This window comes from Falco naumanni, chromosome 4 (genome assembly GCF_017639655.2).
Source record: "Falco naumanni isolate bFalNau1 chromosome 4, bFalNau1.pat, whole genome shotgun sequence".
Lineage (NCBI taxonomy): Eukaryota > Metazoa > Chordata > Aves > Falconiformes > Falconidae > Falco > Falco naumanni.
In genome coordinates, this window is record NC_054057.1 from 97,485,273 (window position 1) to 97,500,282 (window position 15,010).

A 15,010-nucleotide genomic window follows, 5' to 3' on the forward strand; every position below is an offset into this window, starting at 1 on the left:
GGAGTAAAAAATCACAGCAGACAACCTCTGCTCCGTTCAAACTTGTTAGGTGGAGAGAGATCAGTAGAAATCATTTTCTGATCTCTGTGAGGCATGGCTCCTCTCTGAGTTACTGGAAGCTTTGCCTGTGGTCAGACACTGTGTCCTTTCTGGTGTCTTACCATCTTGTCGGAACAAGCTGTGTGAGACAAACTGCCTGGCGTTTCCTGGTGATGTATATCCAGTGGTTCAGAAATCTGCACCATTAACTGACCCCTTCATGCAGCTTGTTACTGGGTGTAGCCCAGTAACCCCGAGCCTGTATTCTCCCCAAAACTGGTACAATAATCCAACACTATGAATGTCAGTATGTTTAATTATTGCCAGTTAGAGGTGCCACTGTATTTTATTGCAAGCCTTGCTTCCTTTTCGGAGAATTGTTAAAACTTGCTGGGGTTTGAATGCACCCAACAGATTGACTTGCAGTTTGTGTGGAAATACTGTGCTTTTCTGGCTTGCTCTTTGCTTTGTGTTGAGCACTGACTTTCTGCTTGGCGCTCTGTTGAGCAGTTTGCCTGTACAGCCCAGGGGAAGGCAGGGTGCTGCAGGGACCCGCTGTTACCTCCGACACAGGCTGTCTCAGTCCTGGAAGCAGTGTTGCTGCACTAGCTGTTTTCAGCCAACTTAATTGTTCTGTGCAAACATATTTGCGGTCTAGGCAAGACATTTACTCCGAGGAGTCATCAGCACACCCGTACAGAATTATTGTTGTCTGTCAGTGAGTGGGTTTACGTTGCATTGTCATAACAACTACCAGGATGGGGTCAAAAATGTAGGATGAAGAAAAATCAGAAAATTCTATTTTTGTGTAGATCCTTGTTTATTTCTCTCCTAAGGAGTCTCTTGTTATATATATCATGCCAGTGCAAAACTTAGCAACGTTGGTTGTCCAGTCAGAGTTTAACTTATTAGATGTCTAAAACCATCTTTATAATATTCAGTTCAGTCTTATTTAAAAGTAAGACTGTGAACCCAGAGATGGTGCCTTCAACCGCAGCATCAAATAAAGCCTGACTTCTAAGCATTCCTGTACAGAGGAGCAGAGAACTATCACAAAGCAGTAGACCTCTCTGTTGCAAAAGCCTGTGCAGTGTGTATAGCCATGCATAAAGGGACTCGCCCTTACAGTGGGATGTCTCAAATGCTTTGCTCCAGCTGAACCCCATCTGGCAGAAGCAGAAGCTCAGTGAAGCACTGACTTCAGGAGCTGGCAGATCTATGCACTACTCGGTGCACGAAACTCTCGCTGCAAGAGAGCTTTTCCCAAAACCGTGTGCTCATCAGGGGGTTGTGGAGCTCTGGGTGCCAGGGAAGGGATCCTGAATGCAAGGACAGGTTAGAAGGACATGAGGAGAGGAATTTTAAACCCCTGTGTACATACTTCATAGATAGCTGTAATAAAACATGAACGCATGTAAAATAAAACATGAGCTCCCGCAGTGTTTCTTGTAGGAATGTTTAAAGTATGTGGTTTATAGGTTTAATCACCTTTAAGAAAAAAAATAAAAGGGGTAATGACCTGCAAGAAACTTTGATGGTGACTTCTTAATAAGATTTCTTCTAAGAAAGATGGAGAAAGACTTTTTACCAGGGCTTGTAGTGACAGGACAAGGGGCAACAGTTTTAAACTGAAAGAAGGTAGATATAGATTGAATATAAGGGAGAAAATGTTTACAATGAGGGTGGTGAGGCGCTGGCACAGGCTGCCCAGAGCAGCTGTGGGTGCCCCGTCCCTGGCAGCGTCCAAGGCCAGGTTGGGTGGGCCTCTAAGCAACTGGGTCTGGTGGAAGGTGTCCCTGCCCACAGCAGGGAGTTTAGACTAGATGGTCTTCAAAGGTCAAACCCAAACTAGTCTATGATTAATCTTGAAAATGGGCTTTTGGCACAAGATGAGTAGCTGTGTGCTTTTCTTCTGGATTTTGCATATTAAGGCACTTTTAGGTGGGGCAGGACCATGTCTGTGAGGCCCATCTGCTGGAGCTTGATATAGCCCTGGGTACCCAAGGGTTTCAACAAGCCTCCATACAGACCTCCATACAGCCATGGTCCCCACTCAGCCTGGGCAGTGCCACCATCCCTGCCCGCTGGCCACCACCACCGTCCCTGCCCACTGGCCACCATGAACATTCGGCAGCACGTGCAGGACCCCAGCACTGGCTGACCCCACGGGTTCAGCAGCCAGAGCGAGGTCTGAAGGAGACTGCTCCTCTTACGCTCCTCTTCCTTTAACCTGCAGGTTGTCATCATGGAGGTGCAGGGTCTGAAGTCGCTGGCCCCCAACCGTATTGTGTACTGCACCATGGAAGTTGAAGGTGGGGAGAAACTGCAGACTGACCAGGCTGAAGCCTCAAAGCCAACGTAAGTTTTGCTTTGCTTTTTGCTCTCTCCGCCGTGCTCTCCTTTGCCCCATCTCTGCACTGCTGAGTCGCTGCGAATAGTTCCGGCTCCTGCATGGTGAGGCCAGAGGGAACTCTGAGAAACAGAGGAGAAGCATGGCCTTCCACATATGCAGAGCATCGTCCTGCAACTAAGAATGGCACGTAAGCCCTGCTTGAGGGGGGGAAAAAAAAAAAAAAAGGTTAATGACAGGCTTAACATCTCTTGTAGCCATAGGGACATATATTTGTGCCTATACGTAAGTACTTCGCTAAATAGGGATAGAGTTAAGCATGTGCTTAGATAAATACTTGTCTAAGTGTCCATCTGAACTGGTGCCATCAGGTGTAGGTAAATAATCTTGCCCTCACTGTCAGGATTTCAACGGTCCTATGAGAAAGGGAAACAGCTGGCAGGGATAGACTCTGGCAGCCACAGCCAGAGGTGGGAGAGAGGAGCTGGGGAAAGCCCCAAGTCACTCAATTGAAGCTTTATCTGAGGCCACTTTTCCCTGGTCCAGGTCAAGGGCAGAGTCTTGTTCTGTCCTCTTTGACCTGATCCCCAAATCCCCAGCCTTGGCCCCATGCTTGGCTTTTTTGTCTTAGTTGTTACAAGCCTTCTAGTAGTGACTGATCATTCTTAATTTGGAAGGAGAAAATGATGAATGGCTTATTTCATTTCCAATTTGTGGGATTAGTTAAATTGAAACACTATGCATATGGATATGAAGCAGTTTTCCCCTGGTTCACCACAGAGATTTCACACTTAAATGAAATTTTCGGTGCGCGCCCTCACAGTGGAGAATTGCCAAAGTGGTACAAAGCCTCCTCCAGCAGTGGGGAAGAGTGCAGGAGGGGCTGCTGTTGAGATATTCCCTCTCTGTTCCCATGTCCCATTCCCTCCCCGTGACCAATCTCCAGCAGTGTTTCACCAGGTGCTTCCCAAGCTGGTGGAAGGAAAGCCAAAACCACCCGGCTGTGTTGCATGCGGGTGCACGAGCACTGCAGGCAACCAGTGTGAGAGCAGCTGATGGAGGCAGGAGAGCAGAGCCAAAGGCAGGCTGCCTTCCCTCAGCGCTTGTCCTCCCATGGGGGCACAAAAACTGCTGATGCCTTGTGCCCTGTGCTGTGCCGGAGGAGTAGGAATCTGCAGTAAGCGGTTTAAAAACAATATTCCCAATCAGGGAAAGTGCTGCAGCCTGGCTTACTTTTCAAAATGCTTTAAAATCTGCTTCGGAGAAGGAAGTAGGAGAGCTGTGCTTGGAAGGAAATTTCCATAAGAACCTGCAATTGCCACTATTTTAGGTATTTTTACTGCTTCAGTGGTGAAACTTGGGCGCTATTTAGGGGAAATTACTACTACCATACTGAAAAGCACACTTCTGCTGGGTTACGTGTGCTGGTTTAGCTTGGTCAGTTCATCCCACTTTTGCTCAAAGGATCTGTCCTTCCTTATGCAAGCCTTCTTGCTGTCAGCCATAGGACCATTTGTACAAGTGTTGTTTTGAAAATAAGGGCTGCAGGAGTGAGCTCTTTAATTGAGTGGGTCTTTTTATCATAATGAAATGTACAGTGTCTGGGCATGAAGCCATCAGCCCTCAGGAAAATGCAGCCGATGCTGAATGCTGTGGCGTGATACGAGTTATGCAAGTCCATCACGCTCATCCTCTCCCTTCACTGGCTTCCCATAGAGGTGTGAGTCAGTCTTGAAGTCTTCTGGGCTGCTCCAGCACTTGGGCTAAAACCTATGGAAATGCCTTAGGAGGGTGTATTCCTTGTGGGTCCTGGGACTTTTTGTTTCCAAAACTAAAGATGACCCGAGCCAAGTCTCTAGAGTAACATTCCACAGAAACCAGAGACCATCACAAAAAGCTTGTCCTTTTTTCCTCTCTACATTAGAAGTGCTCCTTTCACCCTTCTTCCCCTCCCAGACACAGAAAACCAAAGCCCTAAGAAAGAAATTTATTGCACTTAGTTTCTCCTCTTCAGAAGAGAGGGAAAGAGAAAATGAACTAGATGTGACATGTTTGTCATGTTGCTTAATACAAGACTTGAAGGCCCTCAGGTACCCTGGTGATGGGGCAGTGATAGAAACAGCTTACAGAAGTCTTTGGTGCATTTTTGAGCTATGCTGCCTTGCAGACAAAAGATTTGTGGTCAGCCAAAACGCCTTCTGGAGTGTCTCTTTAGATGCCAATGTCACTTTCACTAAGGTCATTCACACTGTGCTTGCTTGTGTGTTTTTTTTTTTGTCATAAGCAAAACACTTATTGATAAAGGAACTAGATCAGCAAAAGCATGCTGGAGTGCTCTCCAGGGGAGCTCGCTCCCCAGCATCCCAGGCCTTGTGTGCTTCAGCAGGGGATGCTGCCTGGCCTGGGGGTGAGGAGCACGCTGCAGGGATTTTGAGCCTCAGCACTATGAAAGTGTGAATACTGCAGCAGGTTACCCCTGTACATCTCAAAACTTTCATATCTCAGAGGCTCAAAAAATGCAGGTGAAGGGTCTGTACTCAGACCATGTGGTGAATACAGTTCTGGAAGCAGGCAGCATTTTCCCAGATTAAACTGTAAGTCTTCAAGCTGCTTGAAATTCAGTTTTGCCATTGTTTGGAGGCTCTACAGGGTACAAAATAATAAATTTCTCATGAACATTAGGAGGACAAATTACATTTGAACAGTAAGATTCACTGGAAGACTTCCCTTTTTTATCATAGCCCTGACTCCTGGCTGGAAAGGAGTGTCACGGGGCCACACAACCTTGTAGGACATCATTGTACCAGTATTTTCATTCTGTATTCTCACCTGTCCTTGAAATGCCAGCCCTCAGCTAAAATACCCAAGTCACAGCGTATTGGTGGCAGTGGTGGCTTTTCAGCTCAGTGCCATGTCAGGCGTGCTAACCTGGGCTACGCACCCTTAATGGAAAAAGGCAATTTCCCAGCCAGGGAAGGGTTTCCAGAAGCACTGGTCTAGGTCTGAGAGAGATGCACCTTTCATCTTCCCTAGCGCAAAACCAGCAGGTTTGGAGAATAAGGTGTTTGAAAGCATCTTCGTGACTTTGGAGCTGGAATCCTGTCTGTAGATCTTGAAAGAGGCAGGGTAGCAGCAGGGTTAGCAGCTACACGTACCAAGTGATCAGATGAATCGTGTGCAAGGAGTGTGGCTCTTGGGACAGCGGTCAAAACTGCTTTTCTATTTCTTCTCAGGCTCCTTGCTGGATTCCTGACATTTTAAGCCCAATCCCTTCATGTGAGGATTATCTGCCTGAGTGCGGGTGCAGGGGATGGCACAGTACTAGAGAAAGCCAGACCTGAAATAGCAAGGGTTATTTCAGATCAGGCTTGCAGTGTATTATTAGTAGTGCTTTTAATAAGTTGTGTAAGAAAAAGCCTTTGTATTATGCTTGAACTCGCAGATGCCTCTACAAAATATCCCAAATCCCAATATGAGCAGGATTTTACTGCTTTTTGTACTGGAACTGTGTTCTTGCAGATCATAGAGGGGTTTATACCCCTCCTTCCCTGCATGTTGGCCTGATGTCTGCCGTCTGCAAGGCACAGGGGGGTGAGGTGGCTCCGCACATCTCCAGTACCGCCCTTCCAGGAGCTATATTGGCACAGCCCGAGAACAGCGTTGCCGAGGGGCCTGGGAATAGCATAAAGCGTCCAGCCACAGCACCCCTGCCCTATGGTCTCTGAAGAGGCTCCTGGATGTATTTAAACAGTGACCTGGTTGTGCTTGTAACAGTGACCGTGGGCTGTACCAGTGTTTCATCATCTTATCATATCACCTGTCTCTGACGTGAGCAGAACAAAAGAAAACAAGGGACCCAAACAATGGCAAAGTCCTACATGCCTTGCGAGTAAATGCCGTATATTCACCTGGAGATCTTTCAGCACGCAAATAAGTTTCGTTCTCTGGCTCACAGCAGTGAAAATCAAGCGTATCTGCTCTGAGCTCAGCTGAACCAATTGGTTCAAGAGCAGTAAGTAACTGATGGGGGAAGAAGCTGGCCAACCTCTCAGGGCACTTTGGCACAGTGAAGAAGGGATGGAGGTGTGGGCTGCTCCTCTGACCCTGGAAGTGTCTGCATTTGGAGGTTATATATCGCCCTCTGCAAAGCAGCCTCTTCAGTTCTGGTGCCAGGGTTGTGCAGTAGCTCACAGTATTAGAGGTGAGAATGGAGCTTGTTATTTTTGAAGGAGAAGATCTCTCTTTATTGCCTGTTTTTTTTCTATGCGCTTTCTTCGGCATGTGCTGTAGGGCAGTGCCAGAGAGGACACTCGGTGGGTCTCATCTGACTCCATGTCACTTCTTACGTTGTTTGTTGTGACCAAGAGCTTGGGCCTCATGCCCTCTCCACAAATTCACTCTTGATGAAGTAATGTCTTTGGTAAACTTTTAAACCCCTCCATCTCTGATCCCTTAGCCAATGCACTCGGGGACAGGGGTGCCCAGTTTTATCTTTGTGCTCGCTCGTGATGCTGCCGCCTGATTTGCTTTCAAGGGGCTCTGACAGCTCAGCTGCTTCTCTCTGCTGCATCAGGCTGCCCTTGTTTGGATCCCTACACCAAACTGCCAAGCTTATCACTCCACTGGAGTCTTCCTTTCAGATTGGTGTGCTGCATCCATCAGAGCCCTCTTCCTGACCATGAAAAGGGACAGGAACTCCACAGCATCCTTCCTCAGCGCCTTTCAGTCACCATCTCTTTCTGGGAGATGGGCACTGAGCAGCAAAGGGAGAAGCCCTGTGTGAAGGGCATCGGGCAAGCAGAGATGCCCTCTCTCTCTTGGCAGAAGGGAAAAATCTGGTATTTTCATTCAAGAATACCCTGCCTGAGGCCCTGGAGTTTGGAGTGATGCTCAGCAGCTTTGCAGAGTAGGAGCATGCATGATAAGAGTGCTTTGTTGCAGTCAGTGTTTTGCTGCCACGGTTAGTTGGGAGCTGCTGTGAACACTTCCCGGTGGTAAAATGAGAAAGGTCCTTTTGAGATGTATAAATTACAAATAAATATTCCATATCCTGTAGAACTAATTTAACTCTGCCAAACTAAAGGGGTTTATACTGATGTGTGTGAGAGCAGAGTTTAGCCTATAATTCATGTTGTGTATCCCTCAGTACAGCTGTTGGTGCCATGCCTGGTAGGTCTCTTCCAGATGTGTGCGGCTCTGCAGCCCAGGAGGCTGCCCACTGCTCTCAGCAGTGCTGCCCTGGCTGCTGTGACAGCCCTGCCAGGCGGGAGAATCGGCTGCCTTAGACTCCCTGGCATCACTTGGGTGCCCCGAGCCCATGCTACGCTCCAGAGATGTTGCTGTCTCTCAGAGGCAAAGCTCAGGCAGAAGACCTTGCATGGCTACACGGTTTTAAGCAGTCATTCATGTTTAGGTTTCACACCTAGCTAAGCCCTGTGTAGGCAAAATTCATGATGCTGGCTTAAAAACAAAGAAAGGAAATGTTAGGGGATAGATGGATTTTTTGCCTCTCTTTAATCTCCTCCCACTTCTAGTTGGCTCAGCGTTAAATATAAGCTATCTTAATTACCCAGACTGATTGGCTTGCCTTTCCAGTTACATGATTTCGTTTCACAGCTGTGCAGATGTTTACAGCTCTTTCTCCTTAGAAAACCTCCAGGAGCCTTATGAACGTGTCAAAAGTGGATGACAGCCCTGGGTATGGCTAACATCAGCCACAGTCACTTCTGAGATACAGCCCTTGTGGCTGGGGTGAGGGTCTGAGCGGAGGGTCAGTCTGCCCCCAGGCAGCTGTTGGGGAAATGTCTTCCAGGAGAGATCTTCAGCTTTGCTCTCTGCGAGCACGGTGCAGATGCTCTGAGCCCGTGGTGCTGCCAGGCTCAGAGGTGGCAATGCAGGGGCAGGCATTTCAGAGGAGTTGCTTTCAGCCTCTCTGTCTAGGCCTGAAGGGTGCAAAGTGATGTCCAAATCCCCGACACAAGATTTCTTCACTTACAGCTATTTTAGCACGTTTAGGAGCCAGTTTTCTGATGAGACTGTTCATAGCCTTGCGCCTGCAGAGCTCCGCTGCGAGTTCAGTCTGACCTGCTCTTCAAACCCCCTTTTGTGCCTGTGATAATAGTTCCATCATGCTCCTGAGATTTATGCTATGACATTCCCATTTTTGAAAGTGGAGGCTGTGGACAAGTCATTAAGCACAGCAAAAAATGCACTAAAAAGTTATTACCCAGGTGCAACCACGTGATCTACTATGGGATGTCTTCACGCAAGTGGATTAGTTGCCTTTTTAATTAGGAATTCAGAACCGCTTCTGATGCCTCCTCGTAGCTGCTCTGCAGGAGCGGTTCTTACACAGCTCAGCTGCTGCCTGGGGACCATGGCATGACAAAAAGTCTGCTTTAGATTAAGCAGCTGAGTTTTTCCCCCAGAACAAAGGCAATGCCCCACAGGGATTCCCTTACCCGAGTATCACTCAGACAGCCGCAGCGGCGTGGTGCAGCCTCCTGGGCAGCAGTGCAATAGCCTGCTGGGAGTGCAGATGGTGATCCCGGGTACGGTCCTGCTCCCCGAGGTCTCATGTGCAGTCCCTCCTCTCTCCTCGTACTGCAAATGTTGCACTAGATACTGTGATGAACAATAATGAAGGCGTGTTTCTATAGACTTACCTCTTGTAGCTGGATTGTGTGGTTTCAAGTAAGCACAAGCTCTGGCTCTGTTTTCCCTGATCTTCGGAGCGTACGTAGCATCGCTTTTGCATGGATTCTCTGGTGTCTAGTAAGGGTTGAGCTCATACCACCTTCTCTTTCGCAGATGAATGTCTCTTTTCTTGCCAGCTGTCTAATTTCTTGAGTGTTCCTATGCACTTGGGAATTATGTATTCTTGTGATAGCACATACATTCAAATTTAAGTATTCCAGAAGGTGTGATGATGCCCAAGGCGATTTTCAGTGACACCCGTCTGCTTAATCACTCCTGTGCATGCACCCTTAAGATGGGATAGTAAAGACCAAAAGGACATTGAAATGAAATTGGGATTCAGTGATCTGAAATAGTGCTAAAATAAGAAGACTGCAAAACAGAAGTCCTGGGATACATTCAGTCTTCTTGTTTAATGCTTATGGTTAGTGTTTTAAAAAAAAATTAAGCCATGCTTTAGTGCAAGTTCTGTATGTCGCTTGCTGAGGGAAAGGCGGGGGATGAGACATGTGAAAAGTGCCCAGTTGTTGGTTTATTTATTAAATGCTGTGTACAAGTAGTGCATGTTATTATTTAATGAGGGGTACTGCTATTGCTGTTGCAAAGCAGCGCAGGGAGATAGAGAGCATGCTTTAAAGAATTGGTACTGTGCCTACTCCTGCTTCGACAGAGCTCTGGAAGAGCGATTGGTTTAACGGAAAGGCCAACCTTGACAGTGATTTCTTAACATTTTAGTTGTCCTTTCTGTGAAATGAAGGTAGAGGGGCCTGTTGCCTTTGTGAATGCACTAGGTGTCCCAATGAACAGCAGCACTATGTGTGAAAGTACTTAAAGGGAGCTATGTACTGTTATCGCTACGTGGGCAAAGAGGACAAGGCACGCTCGTGGAGAGAGGAGCTTGTGAGCATGGCTGGAGCGCAGAGATACTTGGCAACATTTTCTTGAACCCCTTCCAGAGCAACTCCAAAGTGTTTCAGATTGAAAAAATCCACGAATGGCAGGACACAGCTCACAGGAGTATCTTGCCCAGCTCACCGATCTTTCAGACCTTTGCCAAAAGGCCTTGTAGTCAAATAAAGCTGAGAGCATCTGCAGCAACTCCCACTCCGTGGCTTAGAGGAGGTGAGAAGGGGGATTCCAGCAGCTAGGCACAGCCATTGCACCTGCAGGTTCCGTCAGGATGTGGGAAGAGGGCTCACCAGCCCCTGATGGTTGCTGAAGGAGAGATGAAGTCCTTGCAAGTCAGGGCTTGCTGAGCCCTGCAGTCACTGGCAGGTCGGAGACACAAAATGTATGTCTAGGGTTGGATCTCCCACTGGAATGAAGGAGATGGTGTTAGCCTATTTGCTGTGGTTTTTCTCAGCGGCTGTGTGTCCCTAGGCCGGTGGCTGGCTCAGTCCTTGCTTTGGGTTTCCTATCCATGAAACTAGGGCAATGCTTCTGTTTCACAGAGGAAAAAATGCTTGTGACCAAGATGGCTGGGTGAGCATCATCTGCTTGAAGCACCCACTCATCCCCACTGACCCAGGAGATGCCAGGAAGACTTTGGTTCTAGCTGTTAGAAGTTAGGCGTGATGAACTGCTTACCATTCCAAGTGTCTGGCTGGACCTGGGCGTCCTGTCCTGGATTCAGGCTTAGAAGAAGATAAGACAGCAAAAGTGTGAGTGGTGGTACAACAAGAGTGTCTCACACCCTTTGTTCCTCTCTCTAGCTCATTTTGGAAGCCCATTTGTGCTATTTTCCACTCTGTTTACATTTAGGAAATACTTCATTGCTTTCCTCTGCTGAATTTTATAAAGGAGGGTCTCGGCTATGCTGGCACAAAAGCAGTAACCTGTATTTTTAGGCAGAGGATTTGTCTCCTTTTCCATGGTCTGTGCTTGTGAGACGCTGAGTTTCTATAAAGCTGGCAGTGCATGACCTTAGTAAGTCTAAATGATAACCAGGCCTTAATAGCTGCAGTCCTTCGCAGTTGTGTTTTCTTCCAGGGTGATAACGTTTGCTAGAAGTAGTTAACCATGTCTGAATTAAATAATTGTTCTGTGAAATGAACAGTTTTGTGGCTGGTTCAGTGGAGCATCTTTGGCCAGAGGAAACTTTGATCAGCCTGTGCGTGGCATTGCAGTCACCTTACCCCAGAAGTGGCAACAACCGCAGGTAGTAAATGCCCACAGACCCATTCAATGAACGAAACTAACCTAACTTGTGCTGTATTCAAAGCAGATACACTGATGAAGCACATACAGTAGGCAGCCCTTTATAAAAGCAGCTATTCTTTCAGTCCAGGCCTCCCAGTAAAAGGTTGCTGGGCTTCCATTTCCATTTCCTCCTGAGCTTTTCACCTCTAATTGTAATATCATAGTATTAAGGGAGAGCAGAGGGCATTTGATGAGTAGTCGTCATTTAAATCATGCTAAGTAATCATGCTACTTATTTTCCCTGTTAATCCCCCGAAGATTGTGGTGAATAGCATTGCCCTAAATCCTCACCCCCGCCAGCTGCGGGATTGCTGCAGTGACATCCCTGCCCAGCCCGGTGCAGCAGGCTGGGAGCAGCGTGTGGTCCTGAGCGCAGGAGGTGAGGCTGGGCTGGGTGCAGGCATGGCAGAGGGACATCTCTGGGGCAGGAATGCCATCTCGTGGCCGTAAATAGCTATCATGTGAATAAATCCGGCTCCCATCCCTTCTTACTTCCCCATAATACTTCCCCTGTCTGTCAGCTACGATCAGGAAAATAGAAATCAAGCTCTGCATTTTCTGTATAGCAAAGAGCATCCTTTTTTGGGTTCCTAAAGCTGTGCTGTCGGCCTCAGCAGCTCCTCTTGGCTGCAGCGCCCTGGCAGCCGAGTGACACGGTGCTGGCACGGAAACGGGGTCTGCAGGGACTGTGTGTGAGCCACAAGCAGATCAAGAGCAGACCTTCACAGGCTTTGCTTTGCTGCAGCCTCCGTCAGCTTTACCCTACTCCTTCTGCACCTTGCATGCTCAGTCGCAGATGTGATGCTCTCCTAGACATATTTCTCTCTCAGCCGGCAGTCGTAGTGTTGCCGTAGCCAGTTTGAGGATGTGGGAGTTGCAGCTCCTGGAGGGAGAGATGGTGCCTTTTATCAGCTGTCTGGTACTGCCGGCTGCATGATGTTAAGCAAGATGGTGTCTGCGTGCACAACACTTACATTGTGTCTCAGAGCTATAGGAACAAGAAATGGACAGTCCATGAAATGCTGGCAGTTGGAAGACATCGTTAGCTGCTGCCGGGAGCAGCCCAGTCCTTAGGGACATGCTGTTTCTGCTCACCTTTTGGATAACAACATAGTGCTTTCTGCAGTGGTGTTTTTCGCTAAATGAACACCCTTTCTGTAAGCAAAAGAATTACTAATGGCGCTTTGTTTTTAGCAGAGTGAGCGTTACATGCTCAGCAGGAATTAGGACATCCCAGGAAACTGGAGTCACTCACAGAGCCCTTGGGTTACCCCATCAGAGCAGACGTCAGAGCTCTGTGCAGACATGGCCTCACTCGGTGTTGTGCAGCTCCAGGGGACGGCAGGTACAGCCACCGCTGCCGGCCAGTGTGCGCTGGCTTGTCAGCCACCTGCAACAGTAGCTGCATCAGTGAAAGCAGGTTTTTAGCATCATTAAAAAGTCTGTGCAGGAAAGTCTAGGAGGAACCAAATCTGTTTGTGCTGTCACTCCCACTTCAGCTCAGCTTTTTCCGAGGGGATGGGACTGAAAGGCTGTTCTGTCAGCAGAAAGGAAAGAGAGGAAACAAATGTGAACAAAAATAGGCTACATTGTCAATCTGTGTCTGATGACTTTGGTTATCCTGCTCTGAAGGTGAGTAAACACACTGAACTTTTACCGTGGGAGGAATCCCAGAGGAGGCTCAGCAGCTCTCGGGAATCAAGCTGTGTCACAGATGCAAACCGTTCTCAACTCGTTTCCACAGGCAGAGTGGAGAGGTACCTTTCTTAGCACCTGAATTGTATTTCCCAGTCCAGGACATTTTTGCATGAGAAGAAACATAGAAGGTTCTCTGCATCTATGTATATTCTTTGAAAATTCAGTTTCAGATCTTCTTTGTGCACCTGCAGCAGTCACCTCCAGCACCCCTCTTTAGCAGTGGAGCTTTTAGGGCAGCCTTCATTTCACCGGCTTGCTGCCTGTACATTGGGATGAGGCAGTTTAAGGCTTAACTTCACTGACTATTAATTAGATCTCTCCTTGTTACAGTAGCAAGAGCCCTAGGCAGGTGACATGGGCACGTGTACATGGTAGTACAGTCCCCTAGATTTTTGGATTTTTGCAGCTGTGATCGGTGTCGTGTCTCAGCATTCTCTCCTGATAGCTAAAGATCAAACCATTGCCTCAGAGTTATAGTTCCATTTGAGACCCTCTGTGGCATGTGAAATCCAAACTCAGTCCCACAAAACCCACTGAATAGATTAAATGACTTGCTGTTTTGCTGGTGGGAGGAACCGACACCCCCTGTACTTCATCCACAGCGTGACGCATGCTCTGAACACTGCAGAGCAGGCAGCACTGCTTGCTTTGTTTGGTGTCTTTACCCAGCATCTTCTTTTGTTTCCGACTAAATATTTTTTTTATCTTTCAGTAACGATATCTCTTAAAATGGTGTATCACCCAATGGGTTATGTTTATTAGAAGAACTCAGCTGACCTCAGTCGAGGTTTGTAGTCCTACTATAGTAAGTTGCAAACCAGTTTATAACTGTCCTCAACCCAGCATCCCCAGACTGGCTGTGGTTTATGGCATTCTTCCACTGAAACAAAGTTGTATGTGGAGCTGCACCTCACAGGTCTCCGGATGCGTGACCCAGCCTGTGGGTTTTCGTGGAGAGCCTACAAAAAAAGCCTGAATTCTTCTGTTGTCTTTTGGTTTTTTCAAATCCCAAAGACACAAACCAAAAATCTATTACCCATTGCCATTACCCGTAAGAGCTGCAAAAATTACATATTTTCCCGAAGGCTTTGGGATGCCCTACCTTGTGTTACAGCGTTATGACCCATCTGGTGCAGGTGTGAGCATGTGCCTCCACCATGCATCACAGACACATCTGTGCTGTTGCATCCCCTGCCAGTTCAGTTTCTCACCAACACTGCTCCCAAAGAGGAGCAAGCTGTCTGCCCTCCCAGTGCCTGCTTCTGAAGGGCTCGGCACATGGGCAGCACGGTCTCATTTATGTCATTCCTAGAAGTTCACAATTACCCATTTTTGAAAATGAAATGAACATTTTCATCCTGGTGGAATTAATGCCATCCCTGTGTCAGGTTTTGCTGTTGAGCTCAGTAAGTCTGTGTGCGCTCCATTATAATGAACTGCAGCCTCGGAGTACAGGCAAGGGAAGTTCAGAAAGATCACCGATAACCGTAATCTTGGTTGTCAACCTCTATGTCATGTTTTTGAGTCATTGGTATATGTAAAGCATTAGAGAATATAACAAAAAGCTTTCCAGCATGCTACTTCACGTACAGTTAACTTTTAAACACATTTTAAAACTGTTTGTTTTCCTCCTTGCTTGTATCTGTAGAAATATGTAAAAAAGAAACATACCTTAGCATTACATTAGAGGAGAAGGAGGTGTACTACCCCAGCAGTTCCGTGAAGGTAGGTTAGCTTGGTGCCTGGTGTGCTGCTTCTCTAACTTTGCTTTTCCCAGCACTTGAGCTTTGGGCACCCATGATTTATGGCCCAGGATTTAAGGCTGTTTCCTGGAAAGGTCTCTTCTGGGAGTGGAGGAGTGGACTGAGGAAAGAAAACCGTCATTTGTTAGGCAGGATTTCTGGAAGAACTAAATCAAGACCACACGTAGCGTTTCAGTCTCCCAGCGATGAAGGGGGGGTTGGACCTCTCCATCCTCAGAGTGGGATTCAGCTCCAGCAGGCACCACGGCTGGGCACGGCGGTAAGC

General features: G+C 47.6%; 1 protein-coding gene across 24 annotated transcripts in view; it reads left to right on the forward strand.

Annotated features, from left to right (window-relative positions):
- The window catches only part of CADPS (calcium dependent secretion activator), a 220,803-nt gene that overhangs the window by 84,883 nt on the left and 120,910 nt on the right, over positions 1-15,010 (forward strand). For all 24 annotated transcript variants that reach the window (XM_040589456.1, XM_040589459.1, XM_040589457.1 and 21 more), the window contains exon 6: positions 2,276-2,397. In XM_040589456.1, coding sequence (XP_040445390.1) covers positions 2,276-2,397 — 122 coding nt within the window. The remainder of the gene's footprint in view (positions 1-2,275; positions 2,398-15,010) is intronic.